The following is a 19426-nucleotide window of genomic DNA, read 5'->3' as shown; positions in this document are numbered from 1 at the left end:
TAGGAAGGATGATAATCATATAACCATTGGATCGCATGGGTGATCTTTGTTCAACGCAATCACCGTAGCCGTAGCCGGTCATTGTCGTTGTCAGTGTCTCAAGTCCGGTTTTCCCGGTAAATCATGCACTCGTATTAGCGGACAAACAGATCTGTGAATCTGCAGACAGTCATACAGCGGTATTTGTCATTTGGTCAAACGAGGTTTGGGGTCATAGGATATATAGAACTGGACAATCACTGCTGCATCCATCGCTCTGTCTCTGTTCGAGACAGGATCCTTTATGACCAGATACAAGACTCGGCCCTCCAACAGGGAAATCTAGCAGACATGCTCCAATTTAGCACCACCTCCAACTTTAGCGCCCAGATCTCTCGCGACCGTCCTATTAAACAATTCCATCATCATACTGAACAGACTCCTAGTCAGGGCGGCATCCCATCTGCCTTTGGATGACTCGTCTCGAATGAAAGCGTGTTGAGCTTGTACTTCGAGGAACTGGAAATGTCGAAGGGCACGCATCAGTACATCCGTACTTCACATCGTAAATTACATGTCAGGGTCATGGGGTAGTGCTCACAGTGAATGATATCCCCGCTTTATCCAATGTATCTCGAATGAACGTTCGCCCATTCCTGTCAACGTGAGTATCCTGTATCACAAATCCAATTGCAAATCAGCTGTGGTTCGGAATGACATTGACTGGGGAGTCAGCTGATCTACTCGCCTGTTTACCAAATACCATGGTCACTTCTCCCTTTCCAGTCAGATCGCCTTTACGAATCTTGATGAGTGTATCGTCCGATTTGCCTTTGCCAAGTGTTGCTGAGTGAACACTGAACGACACGTTAGTACATCTGCATCGGTAGGAGAGTTTGATGGGATATACTCACTCGGTAGCGAAATAACAGAAGGTAGCTAGTACTCGGGGATCAAAAGCACACTGTTTCTTGATGAGCTAATCATGATCAATGCATGTAGAGAATGACTCACTCGTAATGCCTGAGAGGGTGAACAAGGGTATATAAGCTTTGAATCCTCATCGTGCATCGGGAAAATTGAAGGACGCATCGCAGTGGACACATACCAAATGACCTCCTAGACACATTCCAGTCGATGCTATCCTCCCTGTACAGTTCTCTAGAGAGCACAATAGGTCTACAGACAGCGTGGCATCTTCGTCATATCCCTCGACGGTCTTTTCGATCTGATCTCTTCATATGTCAGCTATAGCTCGCATCTGACAGCGCTGTCAGCTGACGCGACATTCACCTTGTATTTATTTCCCCTATCTGTACCTTCCGTATCATAAGGTATAGCTTCTGGTCCCTCGAATTCGTGGAATGACGAAGGAAGGGCAACTATATACCCTTCAGATGCAATATTACTTGCAAATCTATGTTTCCCCATCAGCTTGCGTCTGAGCACCAAAGTAAATTGCTAGCTGACCTTTCTACTGGACCGGTTACTTGATAAATCTCTGAGAATACCACACCTATCGTGATTCGTCAGCTGTTGCCACACCGATAACACAGGCAGAGCTCACATCCTGGGAACTTGGCCTGAGGATAGTCCGGTAAGTTGGGTTCGATCAGGAAGATCCGGATGGTACCTGCTCTGCCATTTGCTTTGGTGGGCACGTCTCTGTAGGAGGTCTTGATCAACATGTTGTCACTGTCGTTGTCGTTGAGACCACTGAGTGTTCGGATCTGTATGCGTACTTGTCACTGTGTCTAATCTTACTCGGGTACAGGAAGAGGACCACCTCCACCGGGTGGATGAGAATGAGGGTCGGAGTTGTGCTCGGTGATATCTCATGTGGCACATTGGGGCGTCATGACGAAGACTCGATACTGGATGGATGTTAACAGTCAATCTCAGATAGATCTAACAGTCTGGCAGTGCACATTGCTTGAATCGTATGACCCCTTGTCTACCTGTCAGTGAATCCCAATAGTCACCACACGACCCTCTATTACAGGACAAGTGAACAGAAATCTTTCCCTTCCCTCCACTTGCCAACGATATCCGATGTCAGGTTTCTTCGGTTTCGACACCTCCCTTCCCGAGAGGGGTGGTCAACGAGGACCGGGCGGAGGTCAACAGCACTTTTCGGGATTCCAAGCCTCCAATGTGGACGAGACGTTTGCGTTGGGAGGAGCAGGCGAGGAAGAAGATTTGGCCGTGTATACCTGGGGTGAAGGAGGTATGGGAGGTGGAGGATTGTTGGAAGGTGGTGATGAGTTGAATGATGAGACTTTTGGTGATGATTTAGGTGAAATAAGTGAGTGAACCTTCACAGTATATCAATCCTACAGGAGATCATATCCTCAAAATGATTTCTGGTGTGTAGACAACAACTTTCAATTTTCCTCTCAGCCTGCTACAGCTCCTCCTACGGTAAAAGGTAAAATAGCATCAACCCAATCGAGATACAAACCTAAACCCGTCTCCGATCCATTCGCATTTTCAGAAGACGATTTCTATTCTTCGAGACCAAGCAAAAGTGAGCTATATACATTGTGATCTATATATGTGGACGTCTGTTACTGACGAGGATACGATATTTTAGAGACTACCACTGCCAAAGCCCCCTCTCGACCTAAACCTTCTACAGGTCAATCGGGCTCAGTAGAAAACCTATGGAATAAACCCGCTGTATCTAGTCCAGCATGGGGCACAGCTCCCAGCGCCAGTACGTTGGAATATCCTCTCCGATCTTAGCGCGACTGATTGCTCACATGTCGTGCGATCCACAGTGACCAAACTTACCCCTCCTCCTTCAGCATCTTTCCCCTCACAACCTCCTGCTCCTGGTCATATCAAGTCTCTGGAGGAAATCGAAGCGGAGATGGCTCAAATGGCTATCCCTTCCACCTCGACTGCCGCACCTACTCAGCAGAAGGTATTTTCGCTCGAAGAGATAGAAAAGCAAATGATGGAACAAATTGAACCCCCTCGACAAGCTACACCTCAACAACCTGCTCCTCCGAGAGAAGCCACACCAACTCAAGTTCCAGGTCTTGCAGGTTCCGGATACGCATCTCAACAAGCTTTGTTGGACAGTATGTTCCCTGAATTGGGTAAAGGGCCTTCAGCTCTTGGTGGACTTGCACCCGCTTTCCCACCCGGACCAAGACAAGAGGGACAATCCCAACCCTCTCAACCCCCTCAGCCATCTCCAGAGGAACTCGCAAGGATGGAAGAGTTGCATAAGAGGATAACAAGCAAGATCCAGTCTATGGCCAAATACAATAATCTCATGGGATCATCCGATAAAGATTTCATTACTCGTATACAACTTTCTCAGCTTGCTACTGCCGATCCTTACACTTCCGATTTCTACGCCCAGGTGTTCTCCGCCCTAAAAAGAAGTAGGATGATAGCCGAGGGACAAGGCGATGGGCCGACTGTCGTACAGGTCGGTGCAGGTATGGGTCTGGGTGTAGGTGGTCCAGTAGGAAACAGGTTTGGTAAGATGGGTCAAAATACTATGACCAAGCTTTCTACGCAGGTGAAAAAGTTGGTGGAGAATAGAGCTCAACATCAGAAAATCACAAATACAGGTAAGCTTCCTCTTTTGCTACATCGCCATCGATATCAATGCTCTGACTCTTTTGATTTATAGCTGCTTTACAAGGCGCTTTGGGTCGAGTGACTCGAGGTAATGCCGCTGCGCCTCGACCTGTACTTGCCATTCCAACCAGTAACAAACCTGAGAATCGACCTGCTTCTCAACTCAATCAACAGACTGGTATTCATCGTGCAGCTTTGACAAAGAAACAAGTTATGTTTGCCCTCGAAGAGTTGTATGATGCTATCTTGGAGCTTGAGCAGATGAGAAGGGAGGCTCCACCTCCTACGGCTATGGAAGAGATTGAGATTTGGCATGCTAAATGTCAAGCTAAGGTGGATATCATCTGGAGGAGGTTGATGGTCATGGAACCACTTGATATCAGGTGAGTCAGCTGACACCTTAAAAGTAGTCGAAGACGATTGATGAATTGACTTGTATCTTCATGCAGTATCCCCCACCCATTCATTTCACTTGTCAATCCGATCAAAGGACAAAAACTCTTCCCTCGACTACTGAGACACCTCCCTCATACTCAAAGTATCACCTTGCTCTCACTTCTCATCGCCACTTACACTCAGCTCGACGTTGTATTCAGAGCGCCCCCACCTCCCGTCGCAGATGCCTCCCTCTTAACCAAAGCAGACAGACTCGATAGAGTCAAGAGAGAAGCTGAGACTGATAGCTTCCTGCAATTTGTCATCCCGGGAGTGGACATGATCATCAACCGATGTGGTCTTGGTCTCGTAGCTGGAATGTTGGCTATTTCGGCTCAGAGATCAGAAGTTTGGAGAGTCGCCGCGACCAGGGTGAGCTAGCTGCACAGAAGTGGAACCAGGGTGCCAGCTGATAAGTTCTTTTGAATACATTTTAGCCTGGGGTCGCTTTGTACACAGCGTTACTATCAAAAGCACAAAGTTTGATTAGATCACCTACACCAGATCCTATGAACCCTCAACAGAATCAACAAGTTGATCCAGCAGAGCTTGAACAATGGTGAGTCGTTATAGACAATCGTGGCGAACTAGAGTTTTTACTGATGAACGAAATCGACTGTTGCGATTGCAATTGATCAGGTCCAAAACATTCACGTACTTCCTCCACGTCCTTCTCCCTCACTTGAACGATCTCTTCCCATCTTCAGTCGCTCAGAAAGCGGCTTTCGGTCCCGGTGCATACCTGATAGGAGGCGATGCAGTCTCTGATAGAGAAGGTCAAGAGATGGAAAGGCGTGAAGCGGAGGTATGGGGTTTCGTGGCTGTCTTGGCTGTCAATGCGGCAGAGGAAGATCAGACGAATTTGGTGGCTGCTTTGCGAGAGAAGGTGAGTTAGCTCTCCGGTACCATGGGATATCAAGTTACCACTGTTTGGTGCTTGTTGTCCGCGTTGTTGTCGACCGACCCTGCATTCACGTAATCAATGCTGATGAATGAATTTCTGGTTTGAATAGATCTTACACACCGTCCAATCATCCAGACATCCAAACGTATCCCCAGCAAGAGCAGAAATGAAATTACGAAATGTCAATATGTTCTTGAATGGTTTGGTGAGCTGGCAATCATCTGTCTTCTATAAGATGAGCCACAGCTGACTGACTGGTATTATGTGTTCATTAGGGTCTCGATGCCTCGATGATCGAGTAGAGCCGAGTATAATCATCACCGTTCTATGTACGATGTATAATAACGAGATGTTAGATGTCATTCACCTAACCTCCCAGCCATCGAGATACCTTCCTAATATTTACTTTGACAATCAGAACCCACGATGCATCAAACAAAAAATGGCATAGCTGCTTGATACTCGTTGGGGGAGAATCGTCCGTTCAAACATTCAATTGTCTTCTGACTGTGACAGGGGCCATTGTATTATACGAACATAAGGCTAAGGTTATTCTAACATTCGTTAAGTATACAGTATACTGATCACGACCATAGAAGAATGATATGGTTGATCACCTTTTGAAACCGTCAAAGTGCATCGAACATATCTGAATTCACGAACTTACTTCGCTTTATATGTAACTCGTAAATTATACATACGTAGTGTACTGTAAATCAGACTGACTATGATAATATATTATCGAACATGTACAGAAGGAGATACCTCGATTCATCACCGAAATCACATATACCTCCAACCTGAACCGATTGAAGAAACGGTTTTACCTGATTTGTTCGATACTCCAGACTTCGGGCGGTCTGTGAGATCCGACGACAACGTATCACGATCATGAAATATCAGCCATTCAATCGTTCATCCATCAAGTAATATCGTGGTCACTTACCACCCAATCCCAAGAATCTCCTTGTGGGAGGTTTGAATTGCTCTTCCTCTTCCATTTCATCCGTCATTCTCTGAGCATTCCCCTCCCACTGAAAATTCTGATCTTGCATCGGACTACCCAAAGCAACCCCAACTCCGGAAATATTATCCTGCCCAGCCTGATCATATTCATCATACCTGTCAGGATTCGGGGAATAATCAAAAGCTGTATTTCTCTGAGATGATGCTGGTCCAGGAGGTAAGGTAGCATACATAGTCAAAATGCCAATCCCATCACCACCCGATTCATCGGGATCAAACTCTGTCTTGGCAGTTTTGATTGATCCTCCACCGAATTTACTTTCTCTCTTTGTATCTAGCGAATCTGCCACTGATGACCGACGACCACCTTCGTTAGGGTTGGGATGGGGGTTGGCACCCTTACGTTTTGTGAATACTCCTCCAAGTGGTGAAGTCAATCTCTTAGAAGCTGATCTAGATAATTCAGCTAACGGGGAAGAAGTCTTGCCTGATAGGGCAGCTACCAAAGGTGATATAGTTTCACGTCGACCGTTCGTTGTAGATGAAGATGCGATAGAATCGGTTCGGATTGGTAGAATAGGTGTATTATCCGGTCCAGTCTCTGGTGGTGGTGGTGGTGGCGGTGATTGGTCAGGTAATGGAACTTCACGAGTATGCGATGCCAAAGAAGGCAAATAATCTTCAGATTTCTCTCTTTGCATTCGTGTAGGATATTGATGGATTCTTTGAGGATTACTTATATTCAATCCAGCTATACTCTTCTTCGCTCCATGACCAAGTGGATTCAATATCTCCGATCCAGTATCGGCATTACTTTCATTCCTCTGATGATGTTTGGCTGACCGACTGAATCGATTATTGTTCAATTTCAAGAATGAAGTGCCACTACCCCTACCGTCTTTCTCAGATACGATTGATGCCGTAGTATGGTTCTGAATGAACGATCGTAACGATGGTGTAGGCGATGAAAAGTTGAATAACCTTGAAGTGGTAGGTTTCCTAGGTGTAGGAATGGGATGCTGGCTCTGCTGGGTAACCAGCGGTTGAGGTTGAGGCTGTTTGGGTGAAGGTAAAGGGTGAAATGGGTGTCCAGGGGTGGGAGAAGGCGCTCGAGAAGAGAATCGGAAGAACTGACAAATATCAAACGCCAGTCAACGGTAATCAGCTAGAGACAGGAAGGGGGATGATTCGTTCTTCGAGCGAATCGGACGGGAATCGACCCACAGTAGTTTGCGATTTCTCTCGCTGTTCTCTTTCATCCTGCAGCTCAGTTTGTTCATTCTTCCTCTGATCTTGCCTTTTCTTCAGACAAGCGAAGATCCAGGTGATCATAAACGTAGCGACTACTATCGAAGCAGCTACGACAATTCCTGCGATGGCACCTCCTGAGAGTGACGTAGAGATATTGTCCTGCTGCTGAGCATTATTCCCTGTGGCAGTAGGATAGTAGGATGACACTTCCAGTTGTGAGGCAGATGAAGAAGGTTCTGAGGAAGATGTGGGCAATAGGGATGATGAATAATTCGCTACTTGATTCCTATCACGGTGTACAAAGTCACTTCGTTAGCTTGTCGAACAGGGATGGAGCAAAAGGAACACGTACAGGCCTGACATGGCCACTAGACGATCGAAACTCAGCCGTTTGCCCTGCTCAAGATTACGAAGTAAGATCGAATGGTCTGTATCGGCCAAATCAGAGGTATGATACAATATGGAATTGTATCTACAGCGTAGGGTAAAGTGGTCAGCTTGATCGTCCTTAGTCTGCTTCGATGAGTCATCGGTAAGAGACTAACACTCTAGGGCCACCAGAAGCGTTGAAAACTCCTTGAGTGACATTATCGAGTACTACCTCGTATGATCTACCAGTCTTTCAAGGTCAGATCAGAGCTTTTTTCAAGGTAAAACCATGAGCTTACCCGGCTACATCACCTACTATGCCATGTACCCAAACTGCCGAACCCGTAAAATGTATCTCGTTTGCCGCATTCGCCTGTTCAGTCCATGATATCGATCCATTATAATCTCTTGATGCGGTTGGAAGTTCAGCTTGGTATTGATCCTCAATTCAGACACACCGTGATTCACTTTCGTCAGCAACAAAGCACTATTTTGTGTGAAGAGAAAGAAAGAAGAGGGCATTCACCAAATCTATATAATTCGATATACCCTCTTCTTCCAACATATTCCAACCAGGTGTTAGATAAACTTTCCAAGTCCTCCAAGCTGAATCGTCAATTATCTCGGTATTCGTCTGACTACTGATCATTTGATATCCTACATTACAGTTCGCTCCATTCACTCTTACCCACTCATCATTATTCTGATGAGAGGTACGGTTGAATGAAAGCTGGAAAGAATGTTTACCCAATGGTAGGTTTGTTATTGATGTACCGTTGGCTCTAACACCGTTCGAGGCATCGGATGATGAACCGTTGACAATCAACGAAGGCGTGAAAGATGAATTGAGTGGTTGACTATAGGAAACATCGAAAGATACTCCTGAACCTAGAAATAGAAAGTGGCTCAAAATGATGTAATGTACATAGCTTAAGGAGATGGTTGGGCGGAGTAGTCTTACCTGTACAGTTGAACGTCACACTCGTATCACCCGTCTGAGTGATCATCCCACTTTCAGTACCATTATAATCCCTCCCCGTAAAATCCGATCCACTTGAGAATCCCGTGGAGATATTACATGCTTTACAAGGTTGGTATTCGAACAATGGCGAGCTATTCAAATAGTAAAGATTACCTCTCTCAGCATATGTCCATGATATGAACTATATACTCTGCTCTCTCCCTTCACCAGATCACCAATGATTCCTTGGCTCCCTCATATAGAATTTATCGTCAAACTAACCTTGCAGAGATGAAGGTGTTCATCCTCTGATCCTGAGTTTGATTCTGTAGCCCCCACTAATCTGCAAATATTCTTTTCTTTTCTGCCGAGCTTGGCGTTTGATCTGGCACAACTTGTCACTCTCGTTCAAATATTCCTGTGATTATAACGCTGTTATGTCTTGTAGTTGTGAAGTTATGCCCCTTGACCTTGATGGCGATGAGATGATGATAATGACTAGGGTAGCGATAATGACGATGAGGGACGCTACTTTGGTATATACCAGCAAGTGAATCAAACGAGTGTGCGGTAATGAGTGTTGGGAATTAGTCAGTACGGATGGGGTGTGTGAATGGAATAGGAATAGGATAGGATTGGTGAATGTCAAGGGGAAGAGAAAGTATTGATATAATCAAAGGAATAAATCGCATCTATCATATCGTATATCCCAAAGGTACATGATACATGGCACACATACGGTAATATAGTGTGGGTACAGTAGTACAGTGGTATGCCTTGACGACGAGTAAACATGTTTGAGGTAAACAAGAGATAGTGTACACTTTGATTCGAACATCCCCGCTCTTACGGGTCTAGTGGGTGCTTGTACTGCGAGTTGGGAGTTGGAGTTGATCGATCGCATCAAAGGGATATAAGGAATGTTTAATGTTTCAGTTGTATACGCATACACACAGACACACAAAAGAACCCCATGGACCCATCCGTCCAGTCACTGCCACATTGAATGCACTACTGTACAGGATCACACACAGATTGACGCTCAGACAGGAACAACCTTACACCACACACTTTGCTGAAATCAGTTTCATCTGCGACTTTCATCAGGTTGCGATGCGATGCATATGTGCACCGTGTAGCTACAAACAAACACTGTAATTTACGTACAAGTAAAACAAAAAAACCTTACAAGACCTTCCTCAACCTATCTCTCAAACTACCTTTGTTCACTAACATACTCTGTTTCAACAGTGTATCATTCTGCTGCACGTGCGCCTGCGCTGGTCCTAGACCTTGTCCGTGAGAGGAGGTAGGGGATAACCAATCTGATTTGTTATCATCTAGAGGAGTCTTTACATTGGTTATAGTGAGAGTTTCCAAAGAAAGTTGAGAATGATTGATCAAAGACGGTACAGACATATCCGATTCAGTCGAAAGCGTACTCGAGAAACTTGTTCGATCCAATATTGGCGTGTCCGCCGAAGGAGTCAAGGTGACTATACCTAATCCTTTAGGCTTATCAGTCGTTATCGACTTTGAAGTCGAGGTCGAGGTCGAACGGATCGATCCAGGTGGAGGAGGTTTGGTAGAACTTGATCCGAACGATTTAGCTGAAGCAGAAGCTGTGGCTGCAGGAGCGGTACTGGGTCGCACTCTGCTTTTCTTCACTCTGAGTGTAGCGGATGATAAAGCAGATTGGACGGATGGTGGTAATTCCGTGATGGGAGTTGAAACGACTGTAGAAGGAATTGATCGGGTACTGATAGTAGGGGAAGCACAATGTGTACTAGCAGGTCGAGTAAGGTTGGTCATGGGATATCTAAAATGTGGTATATTACTGTCGTTTGACGAGATCGAAGTCGAGTTTAACCATATAGATAGATTTAACATATCTCCATTAGGCGCTGATTTAGGGAAGAATAAAGAGACGGGTAGATTCCCATCTGTCATTGGGATAGGTTCCATAGCTCCAGGAGGGTATGGCCAAGGCATTTTACCATTTTTCAATCTACCCAATTCATCAATTACGTTCATCTCCTTTTCCGTCATTTCTATTTGCCACAGGGTGACCTGTTTGTACAGCGTATCGTCTTTACCTGCTGATCGGAGCAACTCGGATTTCAGTTCGTCGACTGTAGTGTGTGGGTCGATATCAACTACGATCGGTGGTGGAAGGGAACGAAGACATGAGGATGAACCGCTGGCGGATGATGTAGAAGTGTTGGGAGGTTGAGCAAAATATGCTCGGAGAGTTAAGGGAGTATGATCTACCCAAAGAAAAATGATTGAAATCAATGAGTCAGCTTGAAGCTAGCTGCACTGATTTTGAACGTGACATCAAACTTGAGATTGAACTTACTAACTGGGAGACCTAACAAAGGTCTGGCAACAATGGAAATCATGTCAGAAGGATTATATCCATTTACGAAATCTGGAAACCAGTGTTTGATCTTCAAATTTCCTACGATACCGCTCTCGTTCTCTGAGGTCGGATGTGTATGATTTGGACCTAGACTCAATTCAAGTTGATTCGAATCGTCCAGGTTGAACGCTGGGAATTGCGAAAGGAGGTGAACGGGTTTACCATATCGTTCCGTATATGATCTAGATTGGAGAAATGCTTGTTGAGGGATTGATACCTAGATCAAACGAAAAGGAAAATCGGATGTTTTAGCTATTCAATCCTTTTCTTCCTTCTGAAACATCAATCGAATCATATAGTTACATTGTTTGGCTAATTTGTTTTGCGCGATTTTGGAAAAACACTCACCTTGAATAAGCTCATTGATCCATGTCCTACAGTCCTAGCGATCTCCCTTCTCAGCGCCGCTATACCTTCCTCGGGACACACCTGGACATAGAAAAGGTTTTTGGCATGTTCGTTATTCGAATGAAATGGGATAGGATCAATGGCAACTCTCAGTCTGATGGGAGTAGGTTGATTATGATTCAGACCGGTGCTGGGCGAACCATGGGCATGGCCATTGAGATTAGGTGAAAGTGATGATGGTGTACTTTTACCTGATTTCCCGTGGTGCCCATGGTGACCGTGGAAGATACATGATACACTGGTAGTATACGGACTACTAGGTGTTGACGAACATGCGACCGAACTGCTATCCAATCTTAAAGACGATTGGGCATGAGGGAGGATGAGTGATGATGAAGTGTTTTGTCGCGATTTCCTACCGAATATTCCCATTGTGTCTGAATATGGTATTACTTGTTACTTGATACTGGGGCTAAGAACGCCTGTTCTGTGCTAAGTATAGTATGAGACCGACTTCTAGTCAGAGTTGGTTTATGGGTTTGAACGAATGATGTTGTAGTAAGTACTTGATGTAAAGTCCACGGTTGGAAGAATAGATGAAAGGTCGTTGGGAATGTTAGATGCTGGTTAGGTTAAGGGATTTCGTTTCGTTAGATTGATGGAAGGAATACTAGTATACAAAGATGTCGAAAGCTAGAGAATATAAGAGGTATGTTGAGCAATATAGGAAAAATAGGATGAGATAAGTAGGTATATCAGAATATCTTTCGTGAGAGCTTTAGTGTGTCTTCTTTCCTTGATGGACGGAACGTCTGACTGACTAAATGAGATATCGAATCACTCTGTAGGATAGATGAAAATCCGGATGCACGCACTCGCAACTTGATACATGTATTACGACGACAAGGAAAAAAGGAACAGGAACAGCCGAAACCACCGACGAGTAATTAACGTAATTGAGACATGCACATCTCGATCACTTCTTGCTTTTTGAATAAGATTTATACCATGATCGGTAACTGTATTTTTGACACCTCGCACATCAAATGCCGTTAAAGATGGAATGTGCATTTGTACGTCTAGCCTCTGCAGCATTGGCTTGATTTGACTGATCCGGAGAGGCTTTTTCAGGTATGATATGGTATGGCACGGTATAAACAGGAAGTTGAAAGGATTTGAATTGAATAGACTACATCGTTGATATGTAATGGAATGAATAGGAAGGAGGGGTAATGATTGCCTGCTTGATCTGTCTGGTACGGTACAAAGATGTTTTGTTTCGGTAACCTAATACTTTTACCGTATAAGGAAGGAATGAGGAGTACATGTACAGACCGAAACTGAATTGAGAAGGATGTTACAATAGAAAAGGTGATCGACCATAATTACAGTTCACGAAACCCCTGAAATTGTTGCTCTGGCTTGATGGACCGACTTGTATACAATCAACAGGGTCTCGGGACCCCATCACGGTATAGCAAGGGTTCGGGTACGGATAAACTCAAAAGCCTAACAACAGAACAGTAATTAAGCGTAGCCTTGCCTAGGCGATCCTTGATTTACTGCTTTTGAAGCTAGACATGTTATGATCGAGCACGACAAAGAATGAATAGAAGTCTTCATGCGCATACCTTCCACAACTTATGAAATCGGAAGTCTCACGGCATATGTCCATCTACTTGCAGATCGTGGTAAAAGCGCTGTTGTATATATATATACGAGACCGAGCCTCTTCTGCATACAGCGGATCTGATATCATCAAAATTACCTATTATATCTTGTGACTCGTGTCTGTCGAGGCTGTCAATCGTATTGCAGGATCGTACAAGACGCTTCTGCCTGTGGTCGAATACTACAATCCTAAGGCGGGCACCGGACTACAGATCCATCCCTTGGTAGCTGTTTTGAGAAAGTGCTTTCACCCTGTCAATCGATTTATACGTACAGTACTTCCGTTCGGAGGTACATTGGGTGTGGCCTATTACATGTTGTAGTTGTACGGCTTCAACACCTCATAAGCCAAGCGCCAATCTATCTTGACATCATGTGGGGACCAAACATCATCATCATCGAGCGATAGAGCGTTGGATCATCCCAAAAAAGGGACCATCTTCTGGAGCTTCCAAAAACGCCTCGAGAAAGCCACATCGAGTTCTTCCTTACATGGCGTCCTTCTCCAATCAACCACCACACCTTAAAACTTCGTCATGCTTATGCACTCCTTCAGACTATCACATATCCTCACTGTACACTTCATGCACATGTCCATGCACATGTCCATGCACATGTAATGAACGAAAAGCAAATCATTCAGGATCACATGTCAGGGTTCGTTAAGATGTCAGTTACGTCTGACGATCATCATGATGTAAGTGGTACTCATCGGAGTGGCACTGGTGGTAATTCCGGATCCGGAAGTACTCGTAGTACTGTCATGTCATGTTCCTGATGATCATGAATTTTACATCCGAGGTATTCAGTACTATACTGTACTCTGTACATACTGTACCGCATTCGGTTTCATGGAAGTACGAGGCATGACCTGTGACGCGGAGAGAGGTGTCTCGTAATAACTAAAACGGAACAGTGCAAAAAGTTATTTATATCGTCCCTTCCATCCATCAGGCTCGGCATTTTCCAATTGTTACAAGATAAAGATGTTCAGGTTTATATTCTTGGGATATGCAGATGGACAATTGAACTGGTCTTCTTTGCTTCCTTGCTTTCTTTCCTTCTCTATCAGATCAGGTAGTTGGATCAAGCATGTGTCGGGTTGTGCTCGCAGTCTCAGCCAATGCCAGCATTACCGCGAGATATCATGCATTTCATGTGACTATATCCCTCTATTGTATTTGGAAGCTTCAAAATCCCAGTCCATCACTCTGTCATTCACATTCATATTCCTGAAAGAACAAGAGCTATACGAGACTATATGAGAGGAACAACGAAAAGAAAAAATGCTATGTACTTTGGTTCATTTTTTACCTTTTAGCTAAAGTGATTGAGATTGATGTATTACCTACCGATGATGATATTGATGATGATGAGTTCATCTACCTACCTACTTTGTTACCAAATATAACATAATATAAGAATCATGGCGAAACCTGTAACGAAAGCAAGAAGCAAATGAATCGAATGATTACATATATTATAATAGACGAAATAACTCCCTGTCTCCTGATCCTACCATCCAACTAACCCATTATCGCTTGACGCCCCCTCTTCTATTAGGCAATCCTTTTACTTTTCTCCCGCCAGGACTTCCCGGTACACCCCCATCGCTCGCACCTAGACTGAAACCTCCGTCAGCGGGCCCGGGCGCAGGACTACCGAATCGAGGTGCGGTCGCTTGATTGGCAGGGGGCGCACCGAATGAGAATCCTCCTGAGGCGGGAGGAGCAGCAGGTGTGGTTGATTGAGGTGCACCTCCGCCTGTACCGAATGCGAACGATGATTGGGATGTAGCACCAGGGGTAGTCGGTGCAGGATTACCAAAAGTGAATGTACTATTTGTCGCGGTAGGCGTCGAAGGTGTAGTGGAAGGTTGACCGAAAGTAAATCCACCTGAAGCAGGGGCAGGTGCAGGGCTGGATGTACTTCCACTGGCACCAGCACCAAAGGCAAAATTGAATCCACCCGATCCGGCAGATGAGGGTTGTTGGCCAAATGGATTGGATGCAACTGTAGAGGCAGGAGCAGGAGCCGAAGTACCGAAGCCTGATGAAGTTGCCGGTGTAGACGAGGACTGTCCAAAGGTGAACGACGGTGTAGAGGTGGTCGCGGGACTACTGGCAGTCTGAGCAGGTTGTCCGAACGGATTAGATGTTGGTGCTAGAGCTGGAGAAGTGGTAGCTGAAGCTGATGAGCCAAAACCAAAGGGATTGGAAGGTGAAGCTGCCGCAGGTGCTGATGAACCGAATCCCGAAGTAGACTCATTAGGTTTCGTAGAAGATGATGAAGCGCCAAAAGCGAATCCTGCAGAAGCTGGAGCAGGTGTAGTACTGGCACCTCCGAAAGGGTTGGACTTGGCAGTATCACCATTCGCCTTGTTTTCACCAAAGGGCGTCGTTGTGCTCGTACTTCCTGAGGCACCAAAGGTGAAACCCGTGCCAGTAGAGCCTGACCCACCAGCAGGGGCACTACCGCCGAATGGATTGCTTGGCGCGGTATCCTTCTTTTCAGTAGGCTTTCCAAATGAGAAACCACCAGGAGCAGGCGCCGTCGACGATGTACCATTGGTACTAGCAGCAGCACCGAAGGGTGGAGGAGTTGATGCAGGCGTTGTCGAAGTAGCTCCGAAACTGAAAGCTGGTTTAGTAGCTTCAGCAAGTTTGGAAGTGGTTGCACTTGATGAGCCAAACGAGAAAGAAGGTTTGGCAGGCTCAGCAGCCTTTGGACTATCCGTTGTCGACGGGGTACCGAATGAGAAAGAGTTTTTAGCAGTTTCAGCGGGCTTCTCTGCGGCAGTTGAAGTGGATGGATTACCAAACGAAAAAGTGGGTTTAGCGGGTTGGGCAGAAGTTGTAGCAGGAGCTCCGAAGCTGAATGTGGATTTCGCAGGTTCGGCAGGCTTGTCGGAAGATCCAAATGAAAAGGCAGGTTTAGGTGCTTCGGCAGGTTTGCTCGATCCAAACTGAAGAACAAAACAAAGAAATCAATATTTTCAACTTTGAAAGGCATGACTGGGCACTTACCGAGAAAGAGGGAGTCGGACCATTCTTCTTCTCTGCTTCCTTTGGCACACCAAAGCTGAATCCTCCACCGTTAGTCGCAGGAGGAGTAGCGGTCTCAGCGGGTTTACCAAAACTGAACGTGGCAGGAGGCAATTGAGCTGGTGGGGCTTTAGGTTCTTCGGCTGCTTTCTTAGATAGACCAAAATCGAATGCTGGGACAGATGTTGGCGTAGCAGTTCCAGATGGGGGCGCAGACTTTTTACCAAAGAAATCAGGTATACCTGATCCCGATGTTGTTTCTGAGGGTTTTTCCGTCTCAGCAGGAGGTTTACCTAAACCAAACGAGAACGATTTATCTTTACTCGATTCCCCGTTCGTCGCACCAGTACTTGGCACAGAGAAGAAAGACGAGGCTGGCGGTTTACCCAGAGGAGTCGTTGACCCGGCTGCTGGGACTGTCGGTGTGGATCCTTTCAGAGTGAAGAAACCATTCGCAGGTGCTTGAGCAGGCTCAGCCGGTTTGGCAGCTTTTGATGCCGACTCAGGTGATTCGGGTTGAGCAACTATGGATCCTCCTGCAAGAGGTGACGATGCTCTTGGCCTTGTGGAGGAGAGGCCGACTCGAGCGAGCGGACCACCCGGCCTTCGACCAGGTGGAGGAACGTTCAGAGAAGAGGACGGAGCAGTAGTAGACTGTGAAGGAGCGCTCGGAACGTCTGGATTGGTCACAGATGTCGATGAGCCATTCGATGTCGCAGGCGGTGTAGGATTGAGTCCAGCGAAAGAGATACCTGAAAAAGAAGGTAAAGGTATCTTGGCTTGTTCCAACTCGTCCATATCTGGTAAATCTTCTTCTTTAGCTGAAAATCGTCCAGAGGAAGGTGTAGCCGATCGAGAGTAGCTGGCTGCTCCGACATGAGTACGTTTTGTGACATCTGACCGTGCTCGTAGGGAAGAACCTCCTCTCGATCTCTCGCCATCGGCTAAAGGTTGGTAACCCGACGAAGACACTGTCTGTGTCGAGGTGTTGGCTGGTCCACCTGGAGAAGGAGCTGTAGCAGTGATGGTAGGGACAGGCGGAGGAGGGGAGGGTGAAGTTCCTCTGTCGACCGTCGTCTTCCTCGTCCTCCTTCCTCTAGGTGTAGGTTGAGGTTGCTCTTCTTCCTGTGCAGGCTCAGGTTGTTTCGATGCACCACGCTTTGGTTTCCTGCTAGCCTTGGGCGTGGGAACGTCTTCATCGGTACCCGTGGTTCTCTTTAATCTGGATGAGCGACGAGGGGTTGGGGGAGGGGCAGGCGAAGCTGATTTCTGTGAGCTGGGTGGTTCCATCTCCACATCTGAAGCTTGACTCTGGACGTCTGAAGCAGTGGGCGTAGGTGAGGGTCGGTAGTCTGACATGAGACGATTAGAAGCTTTCATACCGGGCAAGACTGATTGTACTAGCTCACCTCTATCTTCAGCCATCCTAGACCTCCTTTCCTCTCTAGCCTGTTGATCCGCGACCTTTCTCCTTCCATACGGACTGATCATCATCGAAACTCTATCATCCCCACCCAGTCTGTCTTTATCTCTCCTCTGCTTCGCGCTGTCTCCAGCAGCAGCCGTCGCAAGGGGTACATTTATTGTCTTTCTCATCGTTCTTGACGATTGGCCAATGGTCACAGGAGGTAATTCGCCTTTCCGAGCATCAGTCAGGGGAGTCTTCCTCATTGATTCGAGTGTATACAATATCCTCTCGGCTTCAGATTTATGTATTGCTGGTGGAGCCTGAGCAGCTCGGAGGTCACTCTCGCGGACGAAAGCTTTTTCTTCTTCGTGCCATACCAGCTGACCTTTCCTGATTGGTGGATGGGATAGAGAAGGTCCAGCTGAGCCCAGTCGTCTGGAAGCAGCGATAGAAGCGGGAGAGCCAGGTCGAGCAGTCCCATCCCAGCGATCTTTCATGAACCAATCCAACACACTTCCTTCCCTCTGTCTATGTTCCCCATCCACACTCATCCTATCATCTTCCCTATCCCTCTCCCTATCTCCATTGACACTACCAAATAGCATGCTTCCCGATTGCCTTAAACCCCTTACACTGCCCGATCTAGTCAAACCCCCACCCATGCTGACATCAGAAGCTACACTAGCGGCTCTGCGGATGTTGGCTGTGGTAGCGGATCTTGTAAGACCGGAAGTTGAAGCTGCGGCATTGCTTATATGAGGCGATTGACCATGTAAGGGTGATGGAGGTGGTTTGAACGGTGATGCAGAGGGGAGTTTGAACTAGAAGCGGATTGTTAGCTCATCATGTCTCGCAAGCAGCACCGAAGGCCGCTACTATAAGCATGGCTTAAAGTCACTCACATCTCTGGAACCGAGTCTACTTGGAGTATTCCTACTTGGTGTGGTGGGTCTAACATTGGCGGCAGAGGAGGCAGCTCCTCCGGCAGTCGAATAACGTGATTTCCAAGGACTCCAAGTCTTTCCACCATCATTCCCTTGACTCGAAGATTCAACTTCCATCTCATCACGATCACGATCATCTACCAGAGAACTCAACTCGACCCTCTTTGATCTAGTCAGCATCCCACCTGCCTTTCTGGGCGAAGAGGCTCCCAACACATCAGTAGGTGGATCCAGATACGACATCGATTTGGAACTTGATAATCCTGATGACGAACTGCTTCCCAATGGTCTAGAGAAGTTTGTGCGAGTATTGTTGGTGACATGTTGAGGTATAGGTAAGTGAGATTTGGGTTTCAGAGTGACATTGGGTGATAGTGGTGGTAGCATGAATCCTGAGACTGCTCTACCATGAAGTTCGAACGGTGGTATTTGTTGTTCAGGTTCGTATTCGTTGCTAGTAGCGGTGGTAGTAGCAGCAGTAGCAGTACCATTCTCTTTACGTCTCTTAGCTCTTTGCTTTTCAGGTGAAGGTGAGCCTCTTCTAGACCTTTTCACCGAAGGTGATTGACTAAAGGACTGATCTTCCAAATCATGACCAAACGAGCTATACGAATCTCTTCCGTTCCCACTTCCACTAGCGCGAGCAGGAGTGGCTAGCCACTGCAATGGTCTAGAGAATATAGATTTGATCCCAGAGAACAGGGAGCTATCTGAACCTGATCGAGGTAAACTACCATAACTTGAGGAGGTTGATAATCCAGGTCGAGTAGTCTTACTGGGTGACTTGGTGGGTGATTCGTCCCATCCTTCATTCCCACCTAGAGAAGAGGATATATTGGCCAGGTCGGTCATCGTTGCCGAAGAAGACAAACCTGAGAATGATGAAGGACGTGAATACGGTTTGGCCAAGGCATGTAGACGCGGATGAGCGGAAGGTCGAGCGGCCCCGGTTAATGATGATCGTATTGTTTCTTGCGACATTTTGAGAGGTTTATTCGTTCCTCTGATCTGATCAACGTCTGTCTAGTGGGTATATGGGTGCGCCTTGAGAAGTATTATAAGAAGTGGAGTGGATGTTTGAGATGTACCGGGGAATCTTGATTGCTTCTTTGTCGTCAGAATCTCAT

General features: G+C 46.3%; 5 protein-coding genes across 5 annotated transcripts; 1 reads left to right on the top strand and 4 right to left on the bottom strand.

The window, feature by feature from the left end:
- Window positions 1-321: 321 nt before the first annotated feature.
- I203_100613 (uncharacterized protein) lies at window positions 322-1667 on the bottom strand (the record flags this gene model as incomplete). The annotated part of the gene is made up of 8 exons (XM_065516689.1): window positions 322-498; window positions 581-652; window positions 728-836; window positions 894-958; window positions 1088-1207; window positions 1273-1396; window positions 1450-1495; window positions 1547-1667. The coding sequence occupies 8 exons, from the start codon at window positions 1665-1667 to the stop codon at window positions 322-324; spliced, it is 834 nt and encodes a 277-aa protein (XP_065373507.1).
- A 364-nt stretch (window positions 1668-2031) lies between these two features.
- I203_100612 (uncharacterized protein) lies at window positions 2032-5217 on the top strand (the record flags this gene model as incomplete). Its single annotated transcript, XM_019150438.1, has 10 exons — window positions 2032-2284; window positions 2354-2506; window positions 2573-2695; window positions 2760-3566; window positions 3629-3959; window positions 4026-4383; window positions 4449-4570; window positions 4651-4897; window positions 5025-5120; window positions 5191-5217. The coding sequence occupies 10 exons, from the start codon at window positions 2032-2034 to the stop codon at window positions 5215-5217; spliced, it is 2517 nt and encodes an 838-aa protein (XP_019000404.1).
- A 481-nt stretch (window positions 5218-5698) lies between these two features.
- I203_100611 (uncharacterized protein) lies at window positions 5699-8767 on the bottom strand (the record flags this gene model as incomplete). The annotated part of the gene is made up of 9 exons (XM_019150437.1): window positions 5699-5775; window positions 5862-7011; window positions 7106-7418; window positions 7485-7604; window positions 7678-7743; window positions 7801-7943; window positions 8028-8389; window positions 8463-8614; window positions 8745-8767. 9 exons carry the CDS (start codon window positions 8765-8767, stop codon window positions 5699-5701), a joined length of 2406 nt encoding a protein of 801 aa, XP_019000403.1.
- An 880-nt stretch (window positions 8768-9647) lies between these two features.
- On the bottom strand, window positions 9648-11664 carry I203_100610 (uncharacterized protein; the record flags this gene model as incomplete). Its single annotated transcript, XM_019150436.1, has 3 exons — window positions 9648-10729; window positions 10822-11101; window positions 11233-11664. 3 exons carry the CDS (start codon window positions 11662-11664, stop codon window positions 9648-9650), a joined length of 1794 nt encoding a protein of 597 aa, XP_019000402.1.
- A 2773-nt stretch (window positions 11665-14437) lies between these two features.
- On the bottom strand, window positions 14438-19280 carry I203_100609 (uncharacterized protein; the record flags this gene model as incomplete). The annotated part of the gene is made up of 4 exons (XM_019150435.1): window positions 14438-15868; window positions 15930-17299; window positions 17357-18176; window positions 18258-19280. The coding sequence occupies 4 exons, from the start codon at window positions 19278-19280 to the stop codon at window positions 14438-14440; spliced, it is 4644 nt and encodes a 1547-aa protein (XP_019000401.1).
- Between the last annotated feature and the right edge of the window lie 146 nt (window positions 19281-19426).

This window comes from Kwoniella mangroviensis (genome assembly GCF_000507465.2).
Source record: "Kwoniella mangroviensis CBS 8507 chromosome 1 map unlocalized Ctg01, whole genome shotgun sequence".
In the NCBI taxonomy this organism is placed as follows: domain Eukaryota; kingdom Fungi; phylum Basidiomycota; class Tremellomycetes; order Tremellales; family Cryptococcaceae; genus Kwoniella; species Kwoniella mangrovensis.
Note: the sequence above shows the minus strand (reverse complement) of the source record. Positions and strands in the feature narration are given on the sequence as shown.